Source organism: Paramisgurnus dabryanus, chromosome 5 (genome assembly GCF_030506205.2).
Source record: "Paramisgurnus dabryanus chromosome 5, PD_genome_1.1, whole genome shotgun sequence".
NCBI classification, from domain to species: domain Eukaryota; kingdom Metazoa; phylum Chordata; class Actinopteri; order Cypriniformes; family Cobitidae; genus Paramisgurnus; species Paramisgurnus dabryanus.
The window spans coordinates 41,473,755-41,501,712 of NC_133341.1; the positions used below are offsets into that span (position 1 = coordinate 41,473,755).

General features: G+C 37.9%; 1 protein-coding gene across 6 annotated transcripts in view; it reads right to left on the reverse strand.

The window, feature by feature from the left end:
• Positions 1–27,958, reverse strand: part of doc2b (double C2-like domains, beta) — a 276,973-nt gene that overhangs the window by 64,379 nt on the left and 184,636 nt on the right. For all 6 annotated transcript variants that reach the window (XM_065284219.2, XM_065284218.2, XM_065284217.2 and 3 more), the window contains one exon: positions 6,649–6,728. In XM_065284219.2, the coding sequence (XP_065140291.1) occupies positions 6,649–6,728 (80 nt within the window). The remainder of the gene's footprint in view (positions 1–6,648; positions 6,729–27,958) is intronic.

Here is a 27,958-nt window from a genome sequence, read left to right on the forward strand (position 1 = left end):
ACCGGAGATAGATGAGAAGTTGTGGTTTAAAAGTGCATTTTTTTTTTTCTTGTCAAAAATGATAATCGTTTCGCAAGACCCTTAGGCCTCATTTGGGATCGTTTAGAGTCCTTTGAAACTCCGTTGAAAAAAAACTGTTAAGTGTTGAGTTAAGTATTAAGTGTTGGGTTCCATTAAAATGAGAAAAAACCTGCAATGTTTTTCTCAAAAAACATAATTTCTTCTCGACTGAACAAAGAAAGACATCAACATTTTGGATGACATAGTGGTGAGTAAATTATCTGGATTTTTTTTAAAGAAAATGGACTAATCCTTTAACTAGAAATGTAATTGCATTTTATGTTTTATATACAACAGAAATGGCATCTCAGCTGCGCAACACATTATCACAAAGCCAGAGAAACAAACAGCGTCGCTGACCGAAATCTAACCTTAGATAGTTTACTAAAGCCAGCTGTTATTTTTCAATTACTAGGTGGCCTGGTGCATCTTTCTTTGATGTGGCTGCAATCCCAAAAAAATTCGTTTAAAATGTTTAACAAATATGTTGTATTCGTCTGTGCTACGATAAAATGTTTTTTATTTTTATTCAAGCTAGGAACAAAAAAGCAATTGCCTGGAGCACATTTGTAAACAATGAAATGTTTGTGCAATATAACTATCAATGCAAGCTTGTTTCCAATGTAATTTAGCTATTGCCCTCGGGGTATAGAAAACTGGTTGACACAGCAAGAACATCAATTTTACAAAATTAACTTTATGACTTGTCTGCTCATTTCACACAGCACTTAGATGACAACGAGAGCAAATGTACAAAAACAGTAAATGACACTTACCGCACTAAAAAAACAACAACAACTACATTCTTTACAGTTGTATGCACTTGAAAGACATTCCCTAAGGATCGAACCTGTGACCTTTGCACAAATATCACAATGCTTTACCAACTAAGCTACAGGAACAAAATATAAGTTTAAAAAAATAATGATGGCTTTTACGAACATAAAGGTGCTTGCTATCACTTAAAGCGGACATCACAAGACTTTTTTAAGATGTGAAATAAATCGTTGGTGTCCCCAGAGTACATATGTGAAGTTTTAGCTCAAAATACCCCACAGATAATTTATTATAACATGCTAAAATTGCCACTTTGTAGGTGTGAGCAAAAATGTGCTGTTTTGGGTGTGTCCTTTAAAATGCAAATGAGCTGATCTCTGCACTAAATGGCAGTGCCGTGGTTTGATAGTGCAGATTAAGGGGCGGTGTTATCACATTATTTTCAATGCACTATTTTCAATACAACTCATGAACCGGTTGGCACAACCACATTTCAACAAAATCCAATGTTAAACAAACACACACGCACAACTGCGCTGCTACCCCGGATAAACAAACTATATCCATTGTTTCCATAATGCTGGGTTCTTTGAGAAGCTAAACAAGCTTAAATTTTCCTCAAAAACAACAACACACTTCTTCGGTGACGTTGATTTCGTGTCAGCTCTTGTTTGATGTGTGCGTGCGCTATTCCAGTTAAAGTGCCCATATAAGGACTTCCACTGTACTTCCTGCACTGAAATTACCCTTAAAAGAAATTAGGCAAGATTGTCTCTGGATAATTTTTGAACTAAATTAAGCCACATACCTTCTACGTACTATATAATAGAACAATTTATATTATTGAAATACAAATTATTTCAATGCATTCTTTGGCACCTTTAAAAAGTCAGAATGCATGAAATAGCTTTAACTACCCCCCACCCCTTTAAGTATTTGTGGCAATTACTGTATTATTTCGCTTCACGTTGTGCCTAACAACGCTTTTCAGACGTGACTTATATAAACAGCCGCACATACCTTATTGCTTACATAAAGTCTGTTAGATTGCATGCTGTGTTTTATCATTCACTATTTGATGCATACAACCCACAAAGATCATATATTGGGCCAACTGCCTTCAGGACCGTCCTGATTTGCATAATTCCTTTTGTAAATCGAGTGTTGAAAACCCTGACAGTGTGAGCAAATAAATGGCGCTGTCAGCTCGCATAATTCATTCTTAATAAATCCTCCCCCTTAATTCTTCTGTTTCTCTGGAGGATATCTCTGCTTCCCAGCGATGACCGCACACTTATTTCCTCCGGTGAAAGGTTTTGTTACAGACATAAAGATCGGACCTCCTTAAATCTTAATATTCTTAATAAGAGCTCAGCCGCAAAGGACAAATGTCTGGACAATGTACTGTTTTATTACAGTCCATATGTGCATTATATTATTCACTAATGATTGTGGTGTTCCCATAGCTCAATTTGTAGGGCATTGCATTAGCAATGCAAAGGTCATGGGTTTGATCCTCAGGGAACACACTAATAAAAAAATTATAGGTTGAATGCACTTTAAGTGCTTTGAATAAAAGCGCCTGCCAAATGCATTCATGTAAATGTTTCAAACATTAAAACCGATTAAAGATCTGTAAATAAATCTATTCTCTCATTCAGAGATTTAAAAAAAGCTTTTCTGCACAGGCAGGTGTTTAGATGTCAGCTGTAAGAAGCGTTTTGGTTGATCGGATCACAAATGTATGAGACAAATTCCCGTTCACACCTGGTGTTTTAATCCGTCTCTTTTGTCCACTTTCGACCGCTTCTGACGCTTCTTGTGTATTCTGGGTATACACAAGTGGGAAAAATGAAGGGTTTAAATTAATGCACACTAATATTATGCGAGAGTCGGCTGCTTGTGTTCATACACATGTAAGGGCTTTTTCAGATATTTCAGAGTAATTGATGAAATACACCCACCTTAAGGATTATTAGGAACACCATACTAATACTGTGTTTGACCCCCTTTTGCCTTCTGCTTTAATTCTACGTGGCATTCATTCAAGGTACTGAAAGCATTCTTTAGAAATGTTGGCCCATATTAATATGATAGCATCTTGCAGTTGATGGAGATTTGTGGGATGCACATCCAGAGCACAAAGCTCCCGTCCCACCACATCCCAAAGATGCTCTATTGGGTTGAGATCTGGTGACTGTGGGGGCCATTTTAGTACAGTGAACTCATTGTCATGTTCAAGAAACCAATTTGAAATGATTCGAGCTTTGTGACATGGTGCAATATCCTGCTGGAAGTAGCCATCAGAGGATGTGTATATGGTGGCCATAAAGGGATGGACATGATCAGAAACAATGCTCAGGTAGGCCGTGGCATTTAAACAATGCCCAATTGGCACTAAGGGGCCTAAGGTGTGCCAAGAAAACATCCCCCCACACCATTACACCACCACCACCAGGCTGCACAGTGTTAACAAGGCATGATGGATCCATGTTCTCATTCTGTTTACTGTACGCCAAATTCTGACTCTACCTTCTGTCTCAACAGAAATCGAGACTCATCAGACCAGGCAACATTTTTCCAGTCTTCAACTTTCCAATTTTGGTGAGCTTGTGTAAATTGTAGCCTCTTTTTCCTATTTGTAGTGGATATGAGTGGTACCTGGTGGGGTCTTCTGCTGTTGTAGCTCATCCGCCTCAAGGTTGTGCGTGTTGTGGCTTCACAAATGCTTTGCTGCATACCTCTGTTGAAACAAGTCAAAGTTGCTCTTCTTTCAACTTGAATCAGTCGGCCCATTCTCCATTCGCCCATTCATTTTTGCCCACAGGACTGCCGCATACTGGATGTTTTTCCCTTTTCACACAATTCTTTGTAAACCCTAGAAATGGTTGTGCGTGAAAATCCCAGTAACTGAGCAGATTGTGAAATACTCAGACCGGCCCGTCTGGCACCAACAACCATGCCACGCTCATAATTGCTTAAATCCCCTTTCTTTCCCATTCTGACATTCAATGTGGAGTTCAGGAGATTGTCTTGACCAGGACCTCACCCCTAAATGCATTAAAGCAACTGCCATGTGATTGGTTGATTATATAATTGCATTAATGAAAAACTGAACAGGTGTTCCTAATAATCCTTTAGGTGAGTGTAAGCTTGCACAACTTTCACATGCTTTTTAGAAAATATAAGAGGCAGAGACTACAGTTTTATAAAAAAGGCTTAAAGACCGCTCTGAACATTGTGGGTTCATGTCCGATTTAAAAATATTGTGCTCTGTAGATCACACTGCACGTACACATTCGAACACGAGCGTCTACACCACAAAAGCAATCGGTTCAAATCCGATTTCGACAACCTCTGAATGTGGTCGAAAGTGAAAGAGCTTAAAGTGTTTAAAACCCTGTTTACATCTGTATGTAGCGTCGTCCACTTGTGATCCAATCGACCAAGCGCACACCCGATTGATTTGAACATGCACGAGGCACTCCAGGAAGAGCAAAAGTACGTATAATACACATATAATACACTACACGTGTTGCCCGGAAGACCTAATGTTTTACCGAATCACGTGACCACGGTTGTACCGGGAATTTTTTTAACCGCAATACCACGAAATGTATTATACCGTTACATCCCTAGTCCTTAGTGTAACAAAAAGAGGGATAGAGAGACCCAGAGACTTAGGTCTAGTCAACACATACACATGCATTTTTATAAACTGAGTTTTCCCTTCTTCCCTAAAAAAAATCTCTGCATTCACACGAACATGCAAAAACGTTGAAGCGTTGTCAAGCGCATTCAAAAACCAATAGATGGCGATATATGCCTAACCGTAAAGCCATGTTGGCCAATCAGAAGCCATTGCAGAGTCTCGCCCCGGCACAAACAATGATTTTACAAGCCAACAACGTTGTTTTTACCGGCTATACGACAACGCTGCAACTAAGTTTCTGAACATCTTCACCCTGGCAGGAGATTTAATAAAAGTCAACTGATATTGCGTTTGCGTGTAGACGTAAACGCATAGAAAAAGATACGGTTTTGAAAATACAGGGCCTTAAATCAGTTTCTTTTGTCCTGTAGTCAACAAAAAACTGTTCTCAACCAATTTTACCTTATATTTTCACATATTTCTAAAATGTATATCCTGAAAAATTATTTGATTCTGAAGAGTGGTCTCCACATTACAGAAAAGGGGTTGAAAGATAAGAGGATTTCATCTTTGAAAACATTCAAATTGTTTGCTGGAGCAAGTTATTATCTATATATTTTATTTTTTATTTTTATTTGCCCATAGAATTACATTGACAGTAACAGTAAAGTTATTATATTTTAAAGGGGACATTTCACAAGACTTTTTAAGATTTCAAATAAGTCTTTGGTGAATTTTTTACATTTGTGACAAAATGTGTTAAAATTGCCACAAAAGTGTGAGCAAAAATGTGCGGTTTTTGGTTGTGTCCTTTTAAATGCAAATGAGCTGATCTCTGCACTAAATGTCAGTGCTGTGGTTGGACAGTGCAGATTAAGGGGCGGTATTATCCCCTTCTGACATCACAAGGGGAGCCAAATTCAATTACCTATTTTTTCACATGCTCACAGAGAATAGTTTACCAAAACTAAATTCCTGGGTTGATCTTTTTCACATTTTCTAGGTTGATAGAAGCACTGTGGACCCATTATAACACTTAAACATGGAAAAATCATATTTTCATGATATGTCCCCTTTAATGAAAAACAAAGAGGGTTTATTGTCACTGTGTCTGTTGTTTGTCATGTTGTGTGAGAGTTGTATACAACATTTTGTCAACTGCAAACCATGTGACCTGAACGTATAATTTAATTGTCATAGTATGGCACCAACATCCAAAAGCAACAAGTCTGACAGGACAGAGGGCTCAGACTACAGGAGTTTTATGCAGATTATTTCCATTTATACCTGATTTGTCCAGGAACCCGGTCAGTTTAGATTATCTTTTAATGCGAAGCATTTACAGATCAAATCTTAAACGTCCTGATCGAATAAACATCGGTATGCCACAATCATATCAAACGTGTGATATTTTGGATGTTAAATTATGGATAATTATGTCTATTTCAATAAATTCACAGTAACCAATGAGAAACATTTGAAAACCAATTTGCTTTATTGGTCTGTTATACGGAAAAGACGGAGGAACGAAGGGTGGCCATATAGCTTATTCGTGAAAACTCACTAGCAATTATTATTACGACTATTATTGTTAATATTATTCTTAGATTTAAGAGAAAAGTCACACAAACACCTATAATCTGAACCCGGCTACATTTACTGCACATTTCTTAAAACCAAAGCATTTCTGTAAACAATGCAAAAATTGATTAAAAGGAATGAAACTACTGAAGCACTGAGAATTCTTTGTAGTGTTTTTGCTAAAGGCAACAAAGGTACAGAAGTAAAATGAGAACAGGTGCATTAGAAAGAAAGAAAGAGACCGAGAGACCAAGAGATCGCTTGTAGCTTGCTGCTGGGGAGAAGAAGCCAGCCTGAAAATATAGAGCGAAACAGACAGCAGCAGATGCTAGCAGCGGTCTGTCATCAGGGAAAATACCTCTTACATGACAACAGAGAGAGTAGCACATAAGTCAAAGGAATGCCCACAGTTCAAAATAAGTGCCAACTACCCAGACATCATAAAGAGATAGTTTTAGGAGACTGTACTGTGAAAAAACTGTTATACTGTATTTTTTATTGCACTGTAAATACTGCATATGGGTTCGAACGTATGATTTAACACATGCTGACTGGGAAAGCAAACCATGGGATCTTACCTTGGCTTTGTTGATAGTACAGTGCAGGGCATTGTTCTCCTGATCATAGAGAAGGCTGAAGTCCAGCGTGCCGAGTGTGGCTGCAAGAAAACACAAATAAAAAAATCAACAAGAGTTTATCTAAAGAGCAGACCTTAGAATAAGTGAAGACCTTTAGGAGTCGGGTTGCACAGGTTGCTGTCCTCTGGGAAATAAAGATCAGCCTGCTACAATAAATGCTTCAGAGGATGTACTAATATTTGCCAAAGGTTTATGGTTTTAAAGAGACAGTAAGTAGGATTTACCCCATCTAGTGGTGAAATTGTATTTTGCATTCAAACGAACAGTGCTCTCTAGCGCCTCGCTTTTCCAAATGCGTGCTGCAACTATCCAAAAGTCAGAGGGCGCTCTCGTGCAGAAACTTAATATGCGCCGCAGAAGAAGTACCATTACTTACACACACAGCTTCAAGAAAAGCCTTTAAGCATATTTATATCGCTGTTCATCAAACCTTTTCAGGTATTTTCATGATAATAAAGAATATTCATAATGATTTAGTTTGACGAGTGTTGCTTTTTTAAATGCACGTTTTAAACGACTCAAACTCTGATCTAAAACTCTGATCTGATCAAACTAATGATTAAAGAGACATAATACATAAAAGAGCTGTGCATAATATCCGCTTTGCGATTCAGAATCAATATGAGACTGACTTTGTGTTTTCTTGAGCTTGTGAAATAATCACAATATTTCGTTTTTGATAGAAAGAAGTCCTGAATAAAAGCTTACATGTATTGTCCACTAGTAGTCTCTCTAGACTCATTATTTCTTTTCAGTCTGTTATTATGACAGTATCATTGATTACAGATGTTCCTGCCCCTTAGTGTCACACAAAATAAAAACACAACAAAATGTGCCTATTCATTATGAATGTTATTAGATGATATCTGCTATATAGACACGACTTTATGCTATGGGTCTTCAACCGGGAGTTTACAAACCACAAGGGGTCCGCGACAGAACTACAGGCGGTCCGCCAAATTATGTTTAACTCATTCCCTGCCAGCCTTTTTTAAAGTTGCCAGACAGCATTTTGGTGATTTTCAAAAAAGTTTCACAAAATGCCTTTTTCAGCAAAGCTGAAAAAAAAAGTTTTATCTTCATTGTTCTCATTTTTAGACATCCTAACCCAAACCCCAACTCCAGGCGAGAACAGTTTTAAAAGCAGAAGAAAAACATGTAGAAACCAATACATAAAAGTACATCCAAACCCCAAATCTAACCTCAAGTGACAAAGACTTAAAAATAGGAAAAAAACAACACATAAAATAACACAAGAAATCCGTGGGAGTGACACGGAAAAGACATCCGTGCTCCCGTCATGGAAAAAAGCTGAAATCCGTAACATGGTCACAAGTTGCTTAATTATGTGTAGGTTTCTTCAAAAATACCAAATTTGAACAAAAAGCTAAAATAAATGTATTTTTGTAAAGGAATTTTGATAGAGATCAGATTTAAAACGATAATCAAAACATACATTGGGTTTAAAATGAATTAAAATAGTTTTTTTTTTTTTTTTAATAAATTTTGTAAGAGCGCAATCAGTGGATAATAGCGGAATTACAGATCACCGTAAAAACACGTCAGGAAAGCGTCATTGGCAGGGAAATGTTTTCTCTTAATTGAAGAGATAACTTGTCAATGGCTGGGAAAGAGTTAATCACAAGAAATAAAAAAAATTGAAAAACATACAGTAAATACAAAACGTTACAACCAATGTTCCCCTTAAGATGCACACGTGCGTGGCCGCCTAGGCTTACTGAAGGTCCCGCTTTCAGTGCAATTTTTTATTGTTGCACCATCTGCAACTACAACCAGGCACAGCTACGCTCAGCGAAGACCAGCATATGCGTTTAACCGCAGTAATATTGAGATGCCATTCGCGTTACTATGTTTATAAACTTACATTTACTGCTGAAAGCTAAAGATGACAACATAGATCTGTCCCTCCTCTCACACGTTTGCCAGTGCACTCTCCCTTAAGATGCATGCGTTATGTGCAGACCCATCAAACACAAACCTGTATATTAACTAAACAAAACACAAAAGGTAATTATTTGCAGATTATTTCTAATAGTTCTGGATTAAAACTAAATCATGAAAGCTTTTAATAAGTTCTCTAGTGTGTCTTTTTTATGTATTTTATGATATTTAAGAAATTATTGGGGCAATCTCTCACTCTGCCATGCATAAAAGCACACTGCTCGCATATCCGTTGCATTAGATGCGCCAATGTCTCGTCAAATTTCATTATTTCTATTTTTGCCGTAGAAATGGTCAAGACTTTAAACTTGCGCCTACCCTTGACTTAGTCTCAGATGTGTACTATGCCTAGATGTTGCATCAAGTGTAAATTCTACGTCAGGTGTAAAGTGCATTTTACGTCCAGACTAGTCTTACGACCGAGTTTATGCCCAGCTGGTGCAACCGGCCCCTGAAGACTAAACGGAAGCAGCAGTAGCAACAGAAAAGGCATCATAAGACAAGTAAATCATACGGGGATGTTTGTCTTCGTTCAGAATGTAATTTTTAAATCAGTGCAGACCGAGTTCTCATCTATATTTCTGAACTTGGACGGCTGTTTCAAGCTGTTCAGATTTGTTAGTGCTAATTCGACAGGCAAATGACAGCACACTGCGTCTGCATTACAAACTGTAACAAAACAATCGCTTGCATTTGAAATCAATGAAACGCACGCCATGGTGGTGCTTGGTGCAAGATTCATAGTCGCATTGAAATCCGGACTGATAGCGTTTGCCCTAAAGAGATGCTGCGGACTCATTTCATATTGTTCTCATGAGTCGGATATGATGCTCTGCAGAAAATAAACTTGCGTTAACTTAAAATCGCGACAATGATGATCCACGAGAAAGGTAACAGACATAATTATCTCTGTTTTACACATTTAGTATGATGCCTCTCTCATCTAAGGGGTCCCTGCCCAGAAAAAAGACCCCTACTTTATGCCAATAGTGAGAAGTTGTGCTTTACTTTAAGAAACTGGTCGAGATCCATTAAAGACTGGAGAAAAGAGACTTTTATCTATAGCATCCCCACTGATCAACAAAAGTGCTCTGTGTAAAGTCGATACCCCTGTAGTGTCAGGCATTCTGCATGTGAACCTCCCTGCTGATTTTAGCTTGAGCAGTGCAGGCATGAAAATCTGAGTTAAATCTCACTGACAGTCCAACAGGTTGCCAGATACCATCTGGAGTTCAAGAGGATCCATCATACCAAGTACCAAACAAGCCGATTAGGGAAGTTTAGCAGAGTCATAGATGAGCACAAGTGAGCTCAGAAAACATCGCTACACTATTTTTCCCTATACAGTATTCCCTGCAACCGTAAAGTGGGATTCATAAGTGAGGCTCCAGTGGGAACAAACCCAATAGTATCACTGAACAGTTGCGTAAGCAAAACAGATTGCGAGATTCAAGCTCCATCCATTGGCCATCTTCCCAGATATAAGATCCCGTTAGCAGCTTCAGGTTGGTAGTCCAAAGCATTGTTCCCTACCTTTACTTAACACTGCAGCCTTGCTTTCGATTTCAGAATGGCGGCTGTGTAAAATCAGAGACTTCAAGGGACATTTAATGCGCCGTAGCCGGGTGATTCTCACGAAATCCAGATTTAGGTGTCCAGCATCAGATTTGTTTTAAAACCCCTTGAAGCCAATTTTTTTTTGCACATATAAGATTAAGGTCGGAACTTACTATAACCATTATTTGGATTTAAAAATATTTCCTATAGAATTATTTAAATTTTTCAGATTATCGTTATCAAAAATGATCATTACCGCAACATGATATTACATTAAATATATGCATTTACAAACTCATGTTTCGGTAATGAGAACTAAAAAGTTGTCGAGGTACTATGACGAACAAAATTTCAACTTTTATCTGGAGAGAAAAAATAAGAACTGCTTACCTGGTAGCCATCTTGAGTGTCACAGTCAATTATGTCCCTTACAACAATTTTTTTTAAAATGTTAGTTCCTTGAGGGCTTAAACAATGATTGAAAATTGTTGCGGAGGATGAGAAAATTGGTCTTGGGCACATTTATATTCCTTATTATTGTCTCTACATTTACGAATGATCACCGAATATCACATGTTTCTTTACTTTAAATGTTTATATAGTATAACATGCACTAAAGCTTTTTATTTTTTTGATTTTTTAATTATAAATAATTCCATGTCAAACAACCCAAATCCAGTCATGGACACGTTGCGGTAATGAAAATTTTTCCCTTAAATGTGTAAAAAAAAAAAATTGGTTTGTATGATGTCATTTGAAATCATGTGCAAAATAGTACATGAAGAGATGTTTGTAACTGTATGCTTCTTATTTTGCATTTACTTTTTTTAACAAAATGTTTCATGACACCTCATAAGTCTAATTTCGTGAGAATCACCCATCCGCCTCCTGTTCCTCCATCTGCCTCAGCTGCTCTTCGCTGTATTGTGGCTCATAAAGGTAGCCACAAACATCCGATTCGAGCATCACGCTTTCAAAATCACCTTCTTTCATATCATATTGATTACCTTCCACCATTGTTGTAAAACATCAAGCCTGGCTCCATAGCATCTGTTAGCTTAGCTTCCAAAAAGATGGCGGCTGTATTGTTTAATTTCGTGTATTTTCATAAGTCCCACCCACTTATCTGTAATAGGTCTGTGGGTCCCACCACCAGGCCCCCCCTTGGAAAAATCATGATGGAGTATTTGTAGTCTTACACCCTCAAAAGGATATAGCAGTTCCTTCTTTCAATGACGCAAAATGACGATTTTTACATCATTGAAAATAGGAAGTGCAACACAGAAATCCGTATTTCTCCCGTCTCAGGGGAAACTGAGGGAATGATGCACGACCATTTAAAAACATGACTGGGTTTCTAACGATACAAAGCTTAATGCAAATGAGTGAAGTGTCCTTTTAAACAAAATGTGGATGTGGCCAAAGATCAGATTCTTTGAGATGCTTTGTTCTTGCCATCTCACAAGGGGTGAGAACCAGAGGGGCGTAAGTGACATTTCACCAACTTTACAGGAGGGCCAGAACCAAAAAATTACAATGGTTTGATCTGACTTTGTGTACTAATTTCAAACTCCAAATTGATTAAGAATTTATTTGTGTCCTTTGGCAGTAGAAAAAGCTCAATCAAGAGCATTAATTTGATATTTATATCTCCAATTCACCCAAAATGTCACTTACACCCTTCTGGTTCTCACCCCTTGATATGCACCGTAGCAGAAAGCCTACAGTAGTTAGTGAGTTTGTCGCCTTACACCTATGAGTACCAATGAGTTAACTGCTTAGGTTATTTTTATTCTTCCTATGTGTGACATAAAGATGATGTAATGCTTCTCCATTTCTTTTTTTTTTTAAGCATCCGTGCATGTTGTCCAAATGTCTAATTTTGCATCCAGCACCTTCAAGAAAACACAAATGCACAATATTTACTATCTGTTGCTATGGTTACAGACTTTACTAATGGCTATCCGAGGTTTGCTGCTGTCTGCTTTATATACAGACCAACAGTTGTGTGAACCGTGTCACAGGGAAAGACAGAATAATGTGCATGGATTACGCATCTATTAACAATAACTTCATGCCACATGCTGCTATATGTTCAAGTCATTTAAAGAGCAGCATTACACAACCTCACTCAACCTGTAATCATACGAACCCCCACTTAGTTTTCCACCCTGAAACACTTTACACTTCAACAACATCAAATCGTAAATGCATTTTCCAACAGCAGATTTCAGATGTAAAGGAAAACCAATTCTTGGCTCATTTCTGGTTTTAAATGTTTAGTAATCTTTAGAAATCGTGACACCCTTAAGGGGATCGCACACCGGCCGCGCAGCTCAGCGTCGCGTCTAGGACAACTCGGAGGTATTGTAAACCGGAAGTGCACATTAAATAGCGCGAGCTTCGTCAGATAGCGTCTACTTCAAAATGCAAAATATACGTTAGCAGATAATGTTAATCGTTAAAGATTTGGGACAAATAAGATGTTATTTAATGTTGAACTATGTGAGTGGTGCTGTGTGGCGCAACAGGGATTTGAGCAACTTCCTGAGTCACAGGTGGGCACCTGGTGGCGCCGGTGTGCGTATACTCATAGAAAACAATGTGTTCGATTTTTTTAGAACGGTGCAGCGCTGCGCGGCGCGGACGGTGTGCGATCCCCTTTACTCTGTACTAGGGATGTGCATCGATGCATCGCGCTCCCATTAAAAAGACCTGTCTAAAATCGATTCTGAATCGTAAGGCTCCGATTCAGTGTTTCATGCACAGCTTGTGCATGTACTATGGCTCCGTGATCAGTAGGAAGTCCTTTTCAATCTAAAATCACTACAAGTTTGACTCGTTTATAACGTGCATTTAAAAAAGCAACACTCGTCAAACACAATCATTTAAAATATTCTTTATTATCATGAAAATACCTGAAACAATCTGAAGAACAGCGATATAAATATTCCTTTAGACATGTCCTGGAATAGTGTTAGTAATGCTACTTCTTCTGTGGCACAAATGGTGATTCTAAGCGAGAGCGCCCCCTGGCTTTTGGATGTGGCTGCATTTCACCGTAATTCATTCAAATTCATTCATTGAGAAAACGCGCATTTGCCCGATTAATTGTCACAACCCTACTCTGTACCATGTAACATTGTGATTCCTTTGTTTGAAGTTAAAGCAAATGTTTGCCAAAAAAAAAAAGAGGCAATAGGCTTTCATTCCACCAGTGCAATGTGACTAACTGTACTGGGATTGTTTTTCATGTGGTTAGCTGCCAGTTTCCCAGCTTTCGGGGCCAGACGGCATTATGGCCACTGCCAGTACCCTGTGAGAAATTAAACAAAGCTGAAATTATCAATAGCAAAATGGTATCCACTCCATCCTTGCAGGCTTTGATGTTTATTTCGGATCATCAGCATCACGACTGACTGGGCTTTCCAATAATGTTGCAAATAAAAGCCTGAATTGGATGACGGGTGGTAATTTATGGGTGTATGATACATATGTAAGACTGGATGTGTTATATTTCCAATGTCAACAGAGTACGCATATAAAGTTTTAGCTCAAAATAACATATAGATAATTTATTATAACATGTTAAAATTCCCACTTTGTAGGTGTGAGCAAAAATTTGTTTGGGTCATTTTTGGGTTTATCCTTTAAAATGCAAATGAGTTGATCTCTGCACTAAATGGCAGTGCTGTGGTTGGATTGTGCAGATTAAGGGGATGTATTATCCCCTTCTGACATCACAAGGGGAGCCAAATTTCAATGCACTATTTTTTCAAATGCTTGCAGAGAATTATTTAACAAAACTAAGTTACTTTTTCACATTTTCTAGGTTGATAGAAGCACTGGGGACCCAATTATAGCACTTAAACATTTTTATATGTCGTCCCCTTTAATTTTTCTGGTTTGATCTGCACTGTCCACTAAAGTAAGTCCCTTTTTTGGCTCAATCAGCACGTAGTACTGGCAGTGGTGCTAGTCTGAGACTCAGATAATTCTGATTGGCTACTTTGTTGCCGTCAGTTTGGTGCGTCCCTACTCTTACCAACAGCTAGCAAACTAGTTAACGTCATGTTAGGCAGTCTCTTTTGTCTGCAGACCTGCTTTATCTTAGTACAAAGACTTGTGCAGTTGATATATCGATCCCAAGACAATTCATTCAATTTTATTGCAGTTTCCTTTACAGTTCTTCTGCCAGCTCTGAGGAATTAATTCTCACGTTGCGACAAACAAATCACATCATCGGCAAACCCCTCCGCACACAGTCAGGCTGCATTATTTTCATTCATTTACAGCCAGACACTCACTTACTACACATAACGTATATCTGCCTTGAGTATAAACATGATCAACATTGACAGATTAGAAGGCCACCGGCCTTTGCTAGTGTTACAGAGGAGACGGTGATAATGTCAACACAGACGGCTTATTATTTTCACCCTTACATCAGGTGGACCTTGAGAGTACCTCATATAAAACAGCTGGGTCTGAGAAGTATTTGCCATCTCATGGACGACATTCCACACGGGCTTTAATCTTCAAACAAACTAGTAAATATCAAAGCCACGCGAGTCAAGGCTGAGGGCAGTGTTTGAATTTAACAGGAAGTCAACGAATGGGAAAGAAAAAACACGCTGGCATGAAGGCTGTGCAACTCATTGGCAGGTTCTGGAGTTTTAGAAAATCTACACTAGTCCTAGATTAAACATGACTGTATAATAATCTTTCGATATGACATACTAGTAGTACTGTATGAAGCTACTGCGGTGATTTATATCAAATAGACAATATCTGACAAATCTATTTCAATATCAATTTAGTAGCATAACCAGATGAAAAATCCACACTTGCGGCAGCGTTCTGGCCTTCAGTGCAAATGACAAGGCGAACAATATAAAAGCACTCAGTAAGAGCAATCTATCTTAGTCTTAAAGCAATTTCTGCTGCATTATCAGTATCACAGACTATTCTTTGTAGCCTTTAAAATCAACCTTGTCTTCTTATTCATTTAACTTCCAAGCAATTCAGCTGGAGAACTCTAATGAAGTTAAAAATACATAACTGCTGGCAATCAGTGCTTGCACTTATATATAAATGTATGCATTTGGCAGACACTTTCATTCGAAGCGACTTACAGCTCATTTAAGCTATACAATTACATTTAGATTTATACTGAAAATCAAACCTATAACATTTGTGCAATGCTCTACCATCACAGACACAGGAACACTTTGGGCATTTAATTGTGTTGTCTATCTCAATCACAGTATTGTGGCAAAAAACTAATAATATCAGCCAGCTTGGTTTTATATTTTCTGATATACTCTTTTTGGTAACATTTTACTTGAAGGGGTGTTTATAAGACTGACATAATCATGACATGTAACGTGTCACGAACATGAAGGAGATTTTATGACAACAGTCATTAAGTGTCATTTGTTCAATTATGTATATTTTAAAGGTGCAGTGTGTAATTTTTAGAAGGATCTCTTGACCGAAATGCAAAATAATATACAAAACTGTATTATCAGGGGTGTATAAAGACCTTTTTATAATGAACTGTTATGTGTTTATTACCTTAGAATGAGACCGTTTTATCTACATACACAGAGGGTCCCTTTATGTGGAAGTCGCCATTTTGTGCTGCTTTGTTTCTACAGAAGCCCTTAATGGACAAACTTTTTTTACTAAGTTGTCTCCGACAATGACTTGTTTTTTGGGTGACGACTAACCTAGCTTCTTTATGCGTTTCAAAAGTGAGGAGTGAGCGGTGGACTAAGCAGTTGGTTGCAATTTGCAACCTCACCACTAGATGCTGCTAAAATGTACACACTGCACCTTTAATGCAAAGATGACATTGTGTGAGATGTATTTGTTATGACAACTTGACATAAACCAATACATCATAACTTGTCATAAATCTGTCATAAACATGACAAAGCAGAATAATTATCAAACTTAAGAACCTACCTAGCTTTATGTGTTAACATCACATGACATTTTAATGACAAGTTAGATTTGTCCCACTGTAGTTGAGGTCAAGAAAAATATTCATGATGCTGTTATAAAACTATTTGACATAGTATTAACACATTTTAATGACAAATTCAATTTGTATCACTAGTACAACGTGGCCAGTTATGTCAGGTTCTCCTCAAACAGTGTCATCTTTGCATTAAAATGACATAATCGGACAAATGACACTTAAAGGAGTAGTCCACTTTAAAAATGGGGTCCATTGACTTTTCATAGTAGGAATAAAAAATACTATGGTAAGTCAATGGGCCCCATCTTTAAAGTGGACTACTCCTTTAAAGGAATAGTCTACCCTTTTGCCATATTAAAGCAACACCAAAGAGTTTTTTTTACCTTAAAATAACGTTTCCAAAAAAGTTTCAGTGGTTCATCCACCCAAAACAGGGTGAATGGCACTTTCGCATTCGCTTTGCAGCCCTCTATCGGCCAAAACCGCACTAAAGAAGTTTCCAACCGTCGGGTAGTGGTCCTGTAGTTCGAGTGAAAACTACAAAAACCTGCTCTACGGCAGTCCTACAATCCAATCAGAGCCAGCTATGCTGCAGTATTTACGACAGTGCTAATGAACAATTACGCGTCTAACCTCTAGGGGGAGCAAAGAGCAATAACTCTTTAGTGTTGCTTTAAACTATGTTATTACCTCAACTTAGACAAATTAATACATACCTATCTTTTTTCAATTTGTGCACTGTACAGCGCGTCGTGAATGTGTTAGCATTTAGCCTAGCCCCATTCATTCCTATGGTACCAAACAAGGAAGCCACCAAACACTTCCGTGTTTTCCGTATTTAAAGACTGTTACATGAGGAGTTATACTAGTAAGTATGGTGCCACAAAATAAAACTTTTTTTGGTACCATAGGAATGAATGGGGCTAGGCTAAATGCTAACACATTCATAACACGCTGTACAGTGCACGCATTGAAAAAAGATAGGTATGTATTAATTCGTCTAGGTTGAGGTAATAACATAGTTTAATATGGCAAAAGTGTAGACTATTCCTTTAATGACAGTTGTCATAAATGTGCATAAAATCTCCTTCATGTTCATAGCATGTGTCATGTCAAAATGATCTTTATTTGTACGTCCTAAATGCTTAACTAATACAAACAATGGGTGTCCATCCAATTGCGCGTCTGAGATTTTTGATCGGTTTTAAAACATGCAGGAATGAGTAAATAGAGTGCAGGACTTGCTTGATGGTAAACTAATTATTTAAGGACAAGTTCGGTATTTTACACTTAAAGCCCTGTTTTCAGATTGTTTATGATGAAATAGAACGGTTTTGACTGAAATTTCAACATATGCGGCTGCCCCGAGAATTTTCGGGTGTTTGTTTTTCACCTCCCACCTCTATAATGGCTTTATATGTGCACTGGAACAATCCTTCCTAAAATGCATTAAACATTCGTTTACAAAGACGTGAAACTCACCGAGTGGTCAGGGGTGTTCACTTATATGCTCACACAAAAATCGCTGCAAAAGATGCTTTCCAACAGGTGTTTTAGCATTCGTTGGAAACTTGTGGACCTATTTTTCCAAACGCCTCACACCCGTACATTCTTCCGCTTAGAGCTTGAATAATAAACACTCCAGCCCAGTTGGTGGCGATAATCCGCCTTTGCCAATTGCAAGAATAGAAACAAAGTTCCCGGCGCGGAGTAATACCGTACCTCACAGGACGTCTAATACAGTCAATGGAGTTGGTAAAAACTACGATAAAACCTGTTGGAATGCGTCTTTTGCAGGGATTTTTGTGTGAGCATATCAGTGAACACCCCTGACCAATCGGTGAGTTTCACGTCTTTGTAAATGAAAGTTTAATGCATTTTAGGAAGGATTTTTCCTGTCCACCTATAGAGCCATTGTAGAGGTGGGAGGTGATACAAGAAACACCCGAAAATTCTCGGGGCAGCATCATATGTTGAAATTTCAGTCAAAACCGTCATCATAAACAATCTGAAAACAGGGCATTAAGTGTAAAATACCGAACTTTTCCTTTAAGAGAGATAAGGTTTGGCATCTGACTAATGTTAAAAGAGTTTTTAAGTTTCCATCAACACCCTGACAAAACATTCTGCTCAAAGGCTCTAATGATTTTATTATTGATGGTGAAGACAACGTAGGAGATGAACAGCAAATAACCTTTGCAATGATGTAGGTGTATATACATACAAGTCTATCCGAACACAAGGTTATTCAACTATTCTGGTATGGACTGGTGTGTCCGATGCTTACAAGCATAAACATCTACAGTAAAGAAGGCAACAGGCAGCCATATAAACAGTAAAAAAGGAGGCACTCGATCTTTGTAATAACACCATCTCTTGTTTCCATTATGGACACGGTGTGCTCGCTACTCTGTGTTCTTGTCATGTAATTGCCCCACCAGAATCAAGGGACTGAAAGGCACTGTGATGAGATATGAGGTTAGATAGGAGACAGCTCTGGTCCATGGAAGAAGAACAAAAGACTCCTGGAGGGACTTCTTATTCTCAGTCGGCATGTCCACAGACTGCTTACCGTTTACACACTGACCGTCTGAAGCATATTACACACAAGATGGGCTTTTTAAATCTGATTGGTTGGCTTTATGTTGTTTATACTGTTAAGTTTTCATGCATCTACACTTTCAGAAGAAATGGTCAAAAAATGGTTCCAAGCTGGCACTGGGGCAGTACACTTTGATAAGGTCCAAATGATATGTATACAACCCGCCCCGCGACCATTAAATAGACAAACTAGGCATTCGTAATGTAAATGAAAAGAGGCTTTATTTCAGCCTAAAAGTGTTTGGAAACAACCATTAGATTACATCGGCCTGTAAACTGGCAACAACATACGCAAATGAACCATAGAAACCAGCATGGTCATATTAATTTAGAGATAGGATAATGATAAAAAAATTTAACATTTACAAAGCAGCGTTTGTATTACCTGTATCTATTCACAAATCCCCTAATTTCTCCCACAAATTGTCTTTCATCTTTTATTTCTCAGTTTAATTTGTTGTTGTGTCTAGCAGCGAGAGCTACTTGGTTCTTCTGTGATGTGACGCCAAAGGTTTGGGGATCAAGTTACGTAGCGCAAGTTACGTTGCTACATAGGCTTACGTCATTTAACTTTATCAAAGAACCTAATAAAACATGAAAATTTATATTCCCAAGTATTTCATATAGGCTATAGGGAATTGGACACAACATACATGTTTTCTTATTGTGTTTTTTATGACCCGCCCCATTCCGCCCTGCAGTAAAGTGACAATTTCTTTACCCGACCCGTGGGTTACGGTAGACTTGCGCATCACTAATTTGGTACATTTGAGACACTAATGCTGCGTTTACACCAACCACGGTAGAGGCGGCAAGCGCACGTGATTTCAATGCTAAGTCGATGTGAAGACGCGTTGACACGGATCTGGAGGTCCTGCAGCGCAGATCAGGGGTTTTGTGCGGCGCGAAAGACATGTTTCCGCCTCATTCGTAAGTATAATTTGCGCAAATTGAGCGTATGGCGCAGTACGCGCGACTGGTGCTTTTTGTGCATTTTGCGTTTGACGCGAATTTGCGGCTGATGCCCGAGTTGAAAAATTTTAACTTTGGCGGATTTTTTGCGCCGCGTTAACCAATCAGGAGCCTGCTGGAGTCACTCATTCAGCATGAACAAGTTCTTATTTCTATAGAGACAGGAATAAAAGGACCTCGCTTGGAAGAGTGTCAGTGAGGACATTGGGCAACCTGGTAAGTTGTAAATACACATTTCACTTTTGAGTCACTTGACGTTTATCGACACGCGGCGTTTATTTTCCCCCTATGGTAAGGTGACGAAATACAAACTGGTAACTCTCTCAATAAATGCACAATCAATCACCCATCCTGCAAACAGACCGCATAGCACTTGCCCCTCCCACAAGAAGCGGATTTTGCCTCTGACGCGCATCTACTTCGCTCTTGACGCGCAAATGCATTCAAATTGTTCAAACGGTAGACGCAATTTTGACGCCTGAAACGCGGTTGGTGTAAATGCAGCATAACTTTGGGTTTACACCAGACGTGAGTTCAACGATTTGCGCGAGTAGATTACATACAAAGTCAATGCAAAGACGCGATCAGATGCATTCTCGCGTGGGGCGATGCGAATGACGTGATATGGGTGGCGTATTTGCCGCCAAAACATGCCCTATTCGCCTTAAACGCGTCTTCGCCCAAGTTGGAAATATTAACCTAGAGAGAAAAATTTGCATGACACAAAGTTAAATCCCGCAAGTTATCTAGAGCAAGTAATGCGATGCCCTGCGTTTGGTGTGTACGTAGCATAATATGCACTTATTAGGCCAAATAACAATTTAATAGTAATTTTCGGCATCGGCCCGAGCAAGTAAAAAGACCGATTAATTTTACCTTTGTCTTTGATGACACAATCAAATAGCAACCAGCGCAGAGTGAGAGGCATGCACTTTTCATAAATGCAGCAAACATACAGCATACAGCATTACAAGTTTCATTTAAAATCAAGACATCCTGAACAACATGCAGCCTATAAGAAAGACACAGCGGGGATTCTGGGTACTTGTTTGCTAAAGGCTCATGCACAGAGAGTGAGAGACTGTTTATAGATGAGAAGAGGAACGACGAAGAGTGACAGCAGTATGTAATAAAAACGTCCTACAATGACAAACACGCTTATTTATAACGAAAAAAATAAAACATTTATTAACAAACATTTATTTTTTAGACAGAAGCGCTAGTTGTGCACCTTTTCCTCTGTAATCGTGCCGTCTCTTCTTCTGTTCATGCTTGACCCTGACCGAGCATGCACACCTGTGTCTGCTGCTCAATATATTAGTGATGGGAAGTTCGGATAATTTTTCTTATACGGATCTTTGAATCTTGTTTATCAAAATGAATGAATCTTTTTCGAATAATTTATTTTCTTTCATTCTTTTAAAAGGATTTCATGTTATTTTACACATTCCCCCTGAATGTCCACTTACGCGAACATTTATGACGTTTTTAACAAGTTTTTTGAAATAAAAATGCTTATTTTATTATTTCTGGACATTCACAAAAGCTCTGAAACCTGCACAAGAGACTGAAATCAGATAGCTATCCCATTAGAGAAGTGACCAGGTGTAAAAAGGCCCTTTGAAATGTAAAAGAAATGTGAAATATACTGTAGTAAAAATAACATATTGCCAATTTTACTGTACTTATGCAGTGCTAAGTAAATTGGCAAAATAATTAGGAAAAAGTGTTTAATTTTATTTTGCTATGGCCAAGAATGTTCCTTTTGGTGCATCCCTAATATTTACCTCTGAGGTACTAATCTGAACTCTTTAGGTGCAAATCTGTACATTTTGAAAGTGTACAGCCCCACTGACAGCTAGGGATTTGAAAATCCACCAGGAGAAATTCTCAAAAATATTTAATGGTTACCGTGATTTAATAGACAGATTTTTTTTTTTTTTTTTGCATCTGTTGAAGTAATCTTTTGAAAGAATAGAAACTATAATTACAATAATGTACACACATTTCTCCATATTTTATATTAGTTTATAATTGCGCCCTTAGATATATTACATCCTGTAAAACAAAATGAATTGTGAATGGTCACATCTGATGATCTGTTTTGATAGCTTGTGCGTACATTTGTATTATAAGACGGTGTTAAAAACGCATAGGATATTAATATGATGGATGTCACACATCACCTTGTCAGTGACTAAAGGGTCTGGAAGTAACTCAGATGGCATTTAAAGTTTCAAAGGAACACTAATGTATAGCCAAGTTGTTAAAAAGTAGACTTCTGTTCTCCGTGCTAAACTTCAAATTGAAAATGCCTGTGGCAGAAACACTGGTGCTCTAAAACCTAAAGAGGAATCGTGGGTAATGGTTTCTGTGGGCACCTTTTTTATTGTACCGTTTTCTTGATGGGCTACAGTACATCTGAAGAGCTGCACTAAACTTCCAGCAGGCATCTGTCAGGTTACTCATTTGGGAGAGAAACTATGTGAACATACGAGCAATTTCATTTAACAAGACACCTAAGGTGAGTAAATGAAACTGTTCGCTTTTATTAGCTGATGCTAAAATGCTAATAAACATCTTTATTGCTAACAAACACGCTTTATTGAAACATCTTTCCTAAACAAACAGTAATTCACACAACAGGGAGCAAATGTTAATAGGCAGTAAACCTTAACATCAATCGTACCACTTTGTCTAGGGGTGGAATGGTTCCCTGTCATACCCAACTGTGAGTTTAATGTTTGATGCTGAACCTACAGTACACAACTCAACCCACCCTTCTGTTGTCTAAAGCATGCCTGAAAGATGATGTCCTTTATCAGGGGATTGATGCGTCCCCGCGGCCTGCACTGCTGTTAGAGGTCTGTAACAAAATGTGTCTCTGACAGACTGATGAATCAATGGAGGTGACATGAGACCAGTTGCCAAGACAGAAGGGGGCAGATCCCATAGGAAAGAAAAATTTCAATTGTTTCCTTGAGACATCAATAAGATTAAACAGAGTTTCAGGATGGTTTTAACAATAGCGTATCTCACACTGTGCCGGTCAAGAATCAATACAAAAGATTCAAATATGAAGTCAGATATTTGCAGTATCTGAGGTATATTATTTACATGAGCTTGATTGTTTCCCTGAATGTTTCATCAATGTTCAAATTAGGGCTGGAGCTATCGATTTATCTATTGATTATTTATTTTGATTAGTTGACTAATCTATTAATCATTTGGCTAACTTAAAAAGAAAAGAAAAACGTGATTATGCGATCGCATGATTTAATGCATAATCAGCCATAGCATGCATATTTATGCAGGGGATGCATTTTTTCGAATACGCCACACTTTTGCACCATAAATTGCAGATTTCTGTGCGCAAAATATGCGGGGCTTGCATGATTTCATAATCCCACGTATTTATGTAGGAAAAATCACATATATCTTAGCAGAAAGTTAAAAATGTTGCATTTACCTCATACAAGCACAGCCATGCGCCTGTTGCCATGGAAACTTTATGAAGTGAAGTGATTATGTGACGTGAAAAGCTGCAAAAGCTGAAAACAGTTTTTGCAAGTTCGCGCAATTTTTGCAAGTTCCCGCAATTTCATTGCATAAAATTGAATAAATATCCTGCATAATCCATTGCATTTTTTAAGAAAGCGTGCCGCAAGATCAAAGATTTTTGCCCGCAACAATCACAAAAATACTCTGCGTTCTTCTGGAAGGACTGATTAGTATTTCACTTTAATTAAACCATTTTCTGAAAAAATAGTTAATTGGGGACAAATTTTTACATGTTTAAGTGCTATAACTGAGTCCCCAGTGCTTCTACTAACCTACAAAATGTGAAAAAGATCAACCCAGTAACTTAGTTTTGGTAAACCATTCTCTGCAAGCATTTGAAAAAAATGGTCATTGACATTTGGCTCCCCTTGTGATGTCATAAGGGGATAATACCGCCCATTAATCTGCACTATCCGACCACAGCACTGCCGGTTATAGCAGAGATCAACTCATTTGCATTTAAAACGGCACAATTTAACATGTTATAATAAATGATCTATATGGTATATATGAACTTCATATACGTACTCTGGGGACACCAAAGATTTATTTAACATTATATTGAAAATTAAGCGCCAGATTTAAAAGGCAAACAACTCTTTAGGGCAACATGTACCATCAATGCCACATCAATTTTACCTAACACTGTGCAACAAATACACATATGGCAACATGTAGTTTTAATGAGTCAAGTCCAACAATAATACGGCATTACAATGTGCAAAGAATACATGAACATAAAATAAAGAATTCCTTGCTAAAACAAACAAAAAGATAGGGGCTAGGTTGCCGGATGTGACTTTTATTTTGAAAAGGCAATTTTGGGGATCTATGTGTCTACATGTGATTACATATTCAATGCGTTGATATCTGAACTTGAGAGGCATATACAGTACATGTACATGCACAACACAGTCTGTACACTGTGACCATTCGGCATTCAGTAATTATGTGAGGCGTTTTTGTAGTCAATGTAATCAATGATGTTGATGCATCATTGGAGCCTTAGTTAAAATTTGAGATATCTTAGACTAAGAGCTGACCATGGCCCTGGATAAAGTTCATTTTGGTATAAAACATAAGAGAGTTTAGAGTTTAAATTGTTTATGATGGTAATGATTTGTCATGGTATTGACAATATGATAAATGAAAATATATTGACATGTTAAGATATCTCTCAGATCCTTAGACTGTTAACCTGTCATTTCACATTTCTATACAGTATTTTGATCACACAGAAATCTTGGAAGTGTTCTTGGTGGCAGCACTGATGAGCAAAGTGATGCTTTGTTATGAAATATTATCTAAGTACTTACAAAAAATTGTGAAGTAAAATGGACATAAAAAGACACTTTTCGTGAAAACATTTTTAAAACATATTGTTTAAAGGCGACCTATTATGAAAAATCAATTTTTACAAGGAGTTTGGACATAATGTGTGTTGGCAGTGTGAACACAACCACCCTACAATTAAAAAAATCAACACGTCTTCAGTGTTTCCGCTATATACATTCAACCGTGGCGGCCCGCCACTCATAAAACATCCCCGCCACGCCTGCGGTTGTGGATAGAAGGGATACAGTAAACGAAATCTCGTTGGATGAGCACTGTTTTATCCTAATCCTCTAACCAAACCCAACTCTAAACACAAAATTTCACACGATTGTAGGATGTATTTGTATCTAATTTAGCCAGAACCGCTGTTTTCATCCTAATAATCCTACCTCCAAATCTAATCCGTAACTTTTCGGCATTTGCTGTATCCCTTCTAGACAAAACCCACAGCGGGAGCTCGCAAAAAAGCTACTGCGAGACTGGCTGTCTTGAAATAAATTCCTTTCTGGATTTGCGTTGTTCACTCCTTTATAAATAAATCTCCTAAAATATCATAATTTCCTCCATGGGTTTAGTTTCATGCACAAATAGATTTAAATCAACAGAGGATTATTAAGCTACGTTTCTGTTTTGAGAAATAATAATAAAATAAATAAGCCTATATGAAATATGTTGCACTTAAATAATTATTAAATTGACAAAACAAATAAAAAAGTATTTGAGTTTCTGTTCTTTTTTTGTGACGCGCTCTAAAACCAAACCAGCAGAAAGCACGTCATGTTTTTAATGATTATAAATAAGCACAAGGTTTTCTCCTTATTGTGAGTTTACAAAATAAAAATACATCATTTGAAGTTGCGAATGTTGTTTTACTTTTATCTTTATGACTATAAATTTAGGGTAATTTAAGCTGCAAGGTCATCACGCATATGATGTTCACCGGCGCATATCTACACCAACACAGCGCAGGGCTGCGAGAAAAGACATTATTAAACTTTTGATTTAACATATTACGAGTTTTTTGGACATTCATTTGGAATCACTGTACTCATATTATCAACTTATCGGGCCATTAGTTATTCAGTATAGGCTATAAGCGCAGCGCGCTGCTGACCGCTCAGCTGTCAGTCAATCGTCTGTGCTTTAGATCGACACTCACAAAGTTTCACATTAAATGATAAGATATTTGTCCAAAAACAAAAGGCTAAATACTGAATACTACTTATATGCGACTGCAAGACATTAATAGTCGAATCTGTTTGTAAGGAAACTTACATTATTCCCGTGGAAGAGAAGAACGTTGGTAATAAAAACTTGAGGCAGACGGTGAGACTGTTTTATCTGTTTTCAGACGAAACAGCAGGGTCGGGGTACCCGCGGGTGAACCGCATAATATTTGATCTAACGGGTGTAATAGGCTATTCGCGTGTCATTTGTGTTGTAGATGCAGGTCGGGACTCAATAGACAAGATTAAATGCGGGTCTAACATCCAAGACCAAAATTCGACTCGTTTTTAAATGACCCGTGCTTATTTGTGTTTAAGATCTGTCTGAAGACCGGTAAAGGTTTATATTTAACTGCGCGATTTGCGGTGTGACCGGCTCGGGGTCACAGTCTTTATGTCAAATGGTACGGGTGTGAAATAAAATTGCTGCTGATGTCGGATAACTGGTCGGTTGTTCTGTCAATCACAGCGGTGCGGATTATCAAACAGGACTGCATGACTTTGTAACAGCTCTGTACGCTAAACACGAGGACGAACTTGCAATGCACACTACATTAAAACTACAATGAAATATCCGAACTACGTACGTAGCTGTGTAACGTTTTTTTAAGAAAATACAGTTTAGATCAAACATAGAAAAGCAATATGCTATAAATATAAGGAAAAGTAAATGACAGCGTGAAAATTATGGGCGCCCCCTGCCGCCACAGCTGAAAAAAATCCTAGAGGAAACACTGCGTCTTGTTTTTAATCCCCATTAAACCAAAGCAGTCTCATTAGACATGCCGTTTTGATTCTCTTATCAATGTGAGGTCATATTGATAAAGCCCCGCCCACTTACAGTCCTGCATTATCATAGTTTCCACCCACAGCGAGTTGTACTCTGTCCACAATACACTATTGTCTCAGAATGTATTAATCAGATCTATTTTAACTGAAAGCGCTATTGTATATAAGGAAGTGAGACGCTGTAGCTCATTTGCATTTAAAGGAACGGACAATAAAACAGCGCGTTTTGGCACCCACCCAAAAATGATCCGTGGGGTATTTTGAGCTGAAACTTCACAGACACATTCTGGGCACGCCTGAGACTTATATTACATTTTGTAGAAAGACCATAATAGGTGACCTTTAAAACACCCCAGGGTCAGAAAGGTTTCCCCCATACTAAAGATTGCCCATTAATCATTTAGCTCTATAGAAATAATGTATGTATAGAAAACTGCCTTGTTTGTGTCTAGTTTCAATTATTTAGTAAGAGAATGAGATGAAATTAATAGTTCCTTAACACATAGTTATTAATCCTACTTCTGAGCTTTGAAAGAGCAACTTTTAAACAATTTAATTTACTGTGTGATCAATGAACCGGGTGAATGGATTGACGTAGGCAATATAACACTATAACATCTTTGCCATTTTGAGTGAAAAGTAAAAACACTTTAGATAAGTCTTCATTACAGACCATGACATTTCTCTTCAATCTCAATAGTCGTGGGTCTAAACTCTTATCAAATAAGTTGTTTCTTATCAACTAAATTGAAACGTATCAACGGTGCAGTGGGCTGTGAACGTGCTCTTGCTGCCGGCTCACAGGGGAACCAAGGCCAAATTTAAGATGAGTCATGTACCAAATGTCTTTCACTTATATTTTCCTGTCTACTTCTAACTTTCCTATAAAAATAAAGGGAAAAGTATATATATATACTGAAAAATATATAAACCTGAAAAATGAACAAAACAGTAAACAATACTTCTGTATATCTTTTGCAAACATCTAACCGCCCATCTAGGGTGCTGCACCTGTTGAGTATTTGTTTAAAAAACCTTGGATGATAAAAAATGGAAATCATCTGTCAAATTAAAGCAAAATATCAAAGAGGCTTTCCAAAGATATGAGCTAGAAAAATTTTCAATTGCATGCAAGAATTTGTTAACCATGGCGGCTTGTGACTGCTCTTCTGAGTGGCGCAAATACAAAATATGTGTTCAAAGTGTCATGTGTGTTGCTCGTGTTTTCAAAATATGTGTTTGTTGCATCATGTGCAGTGTT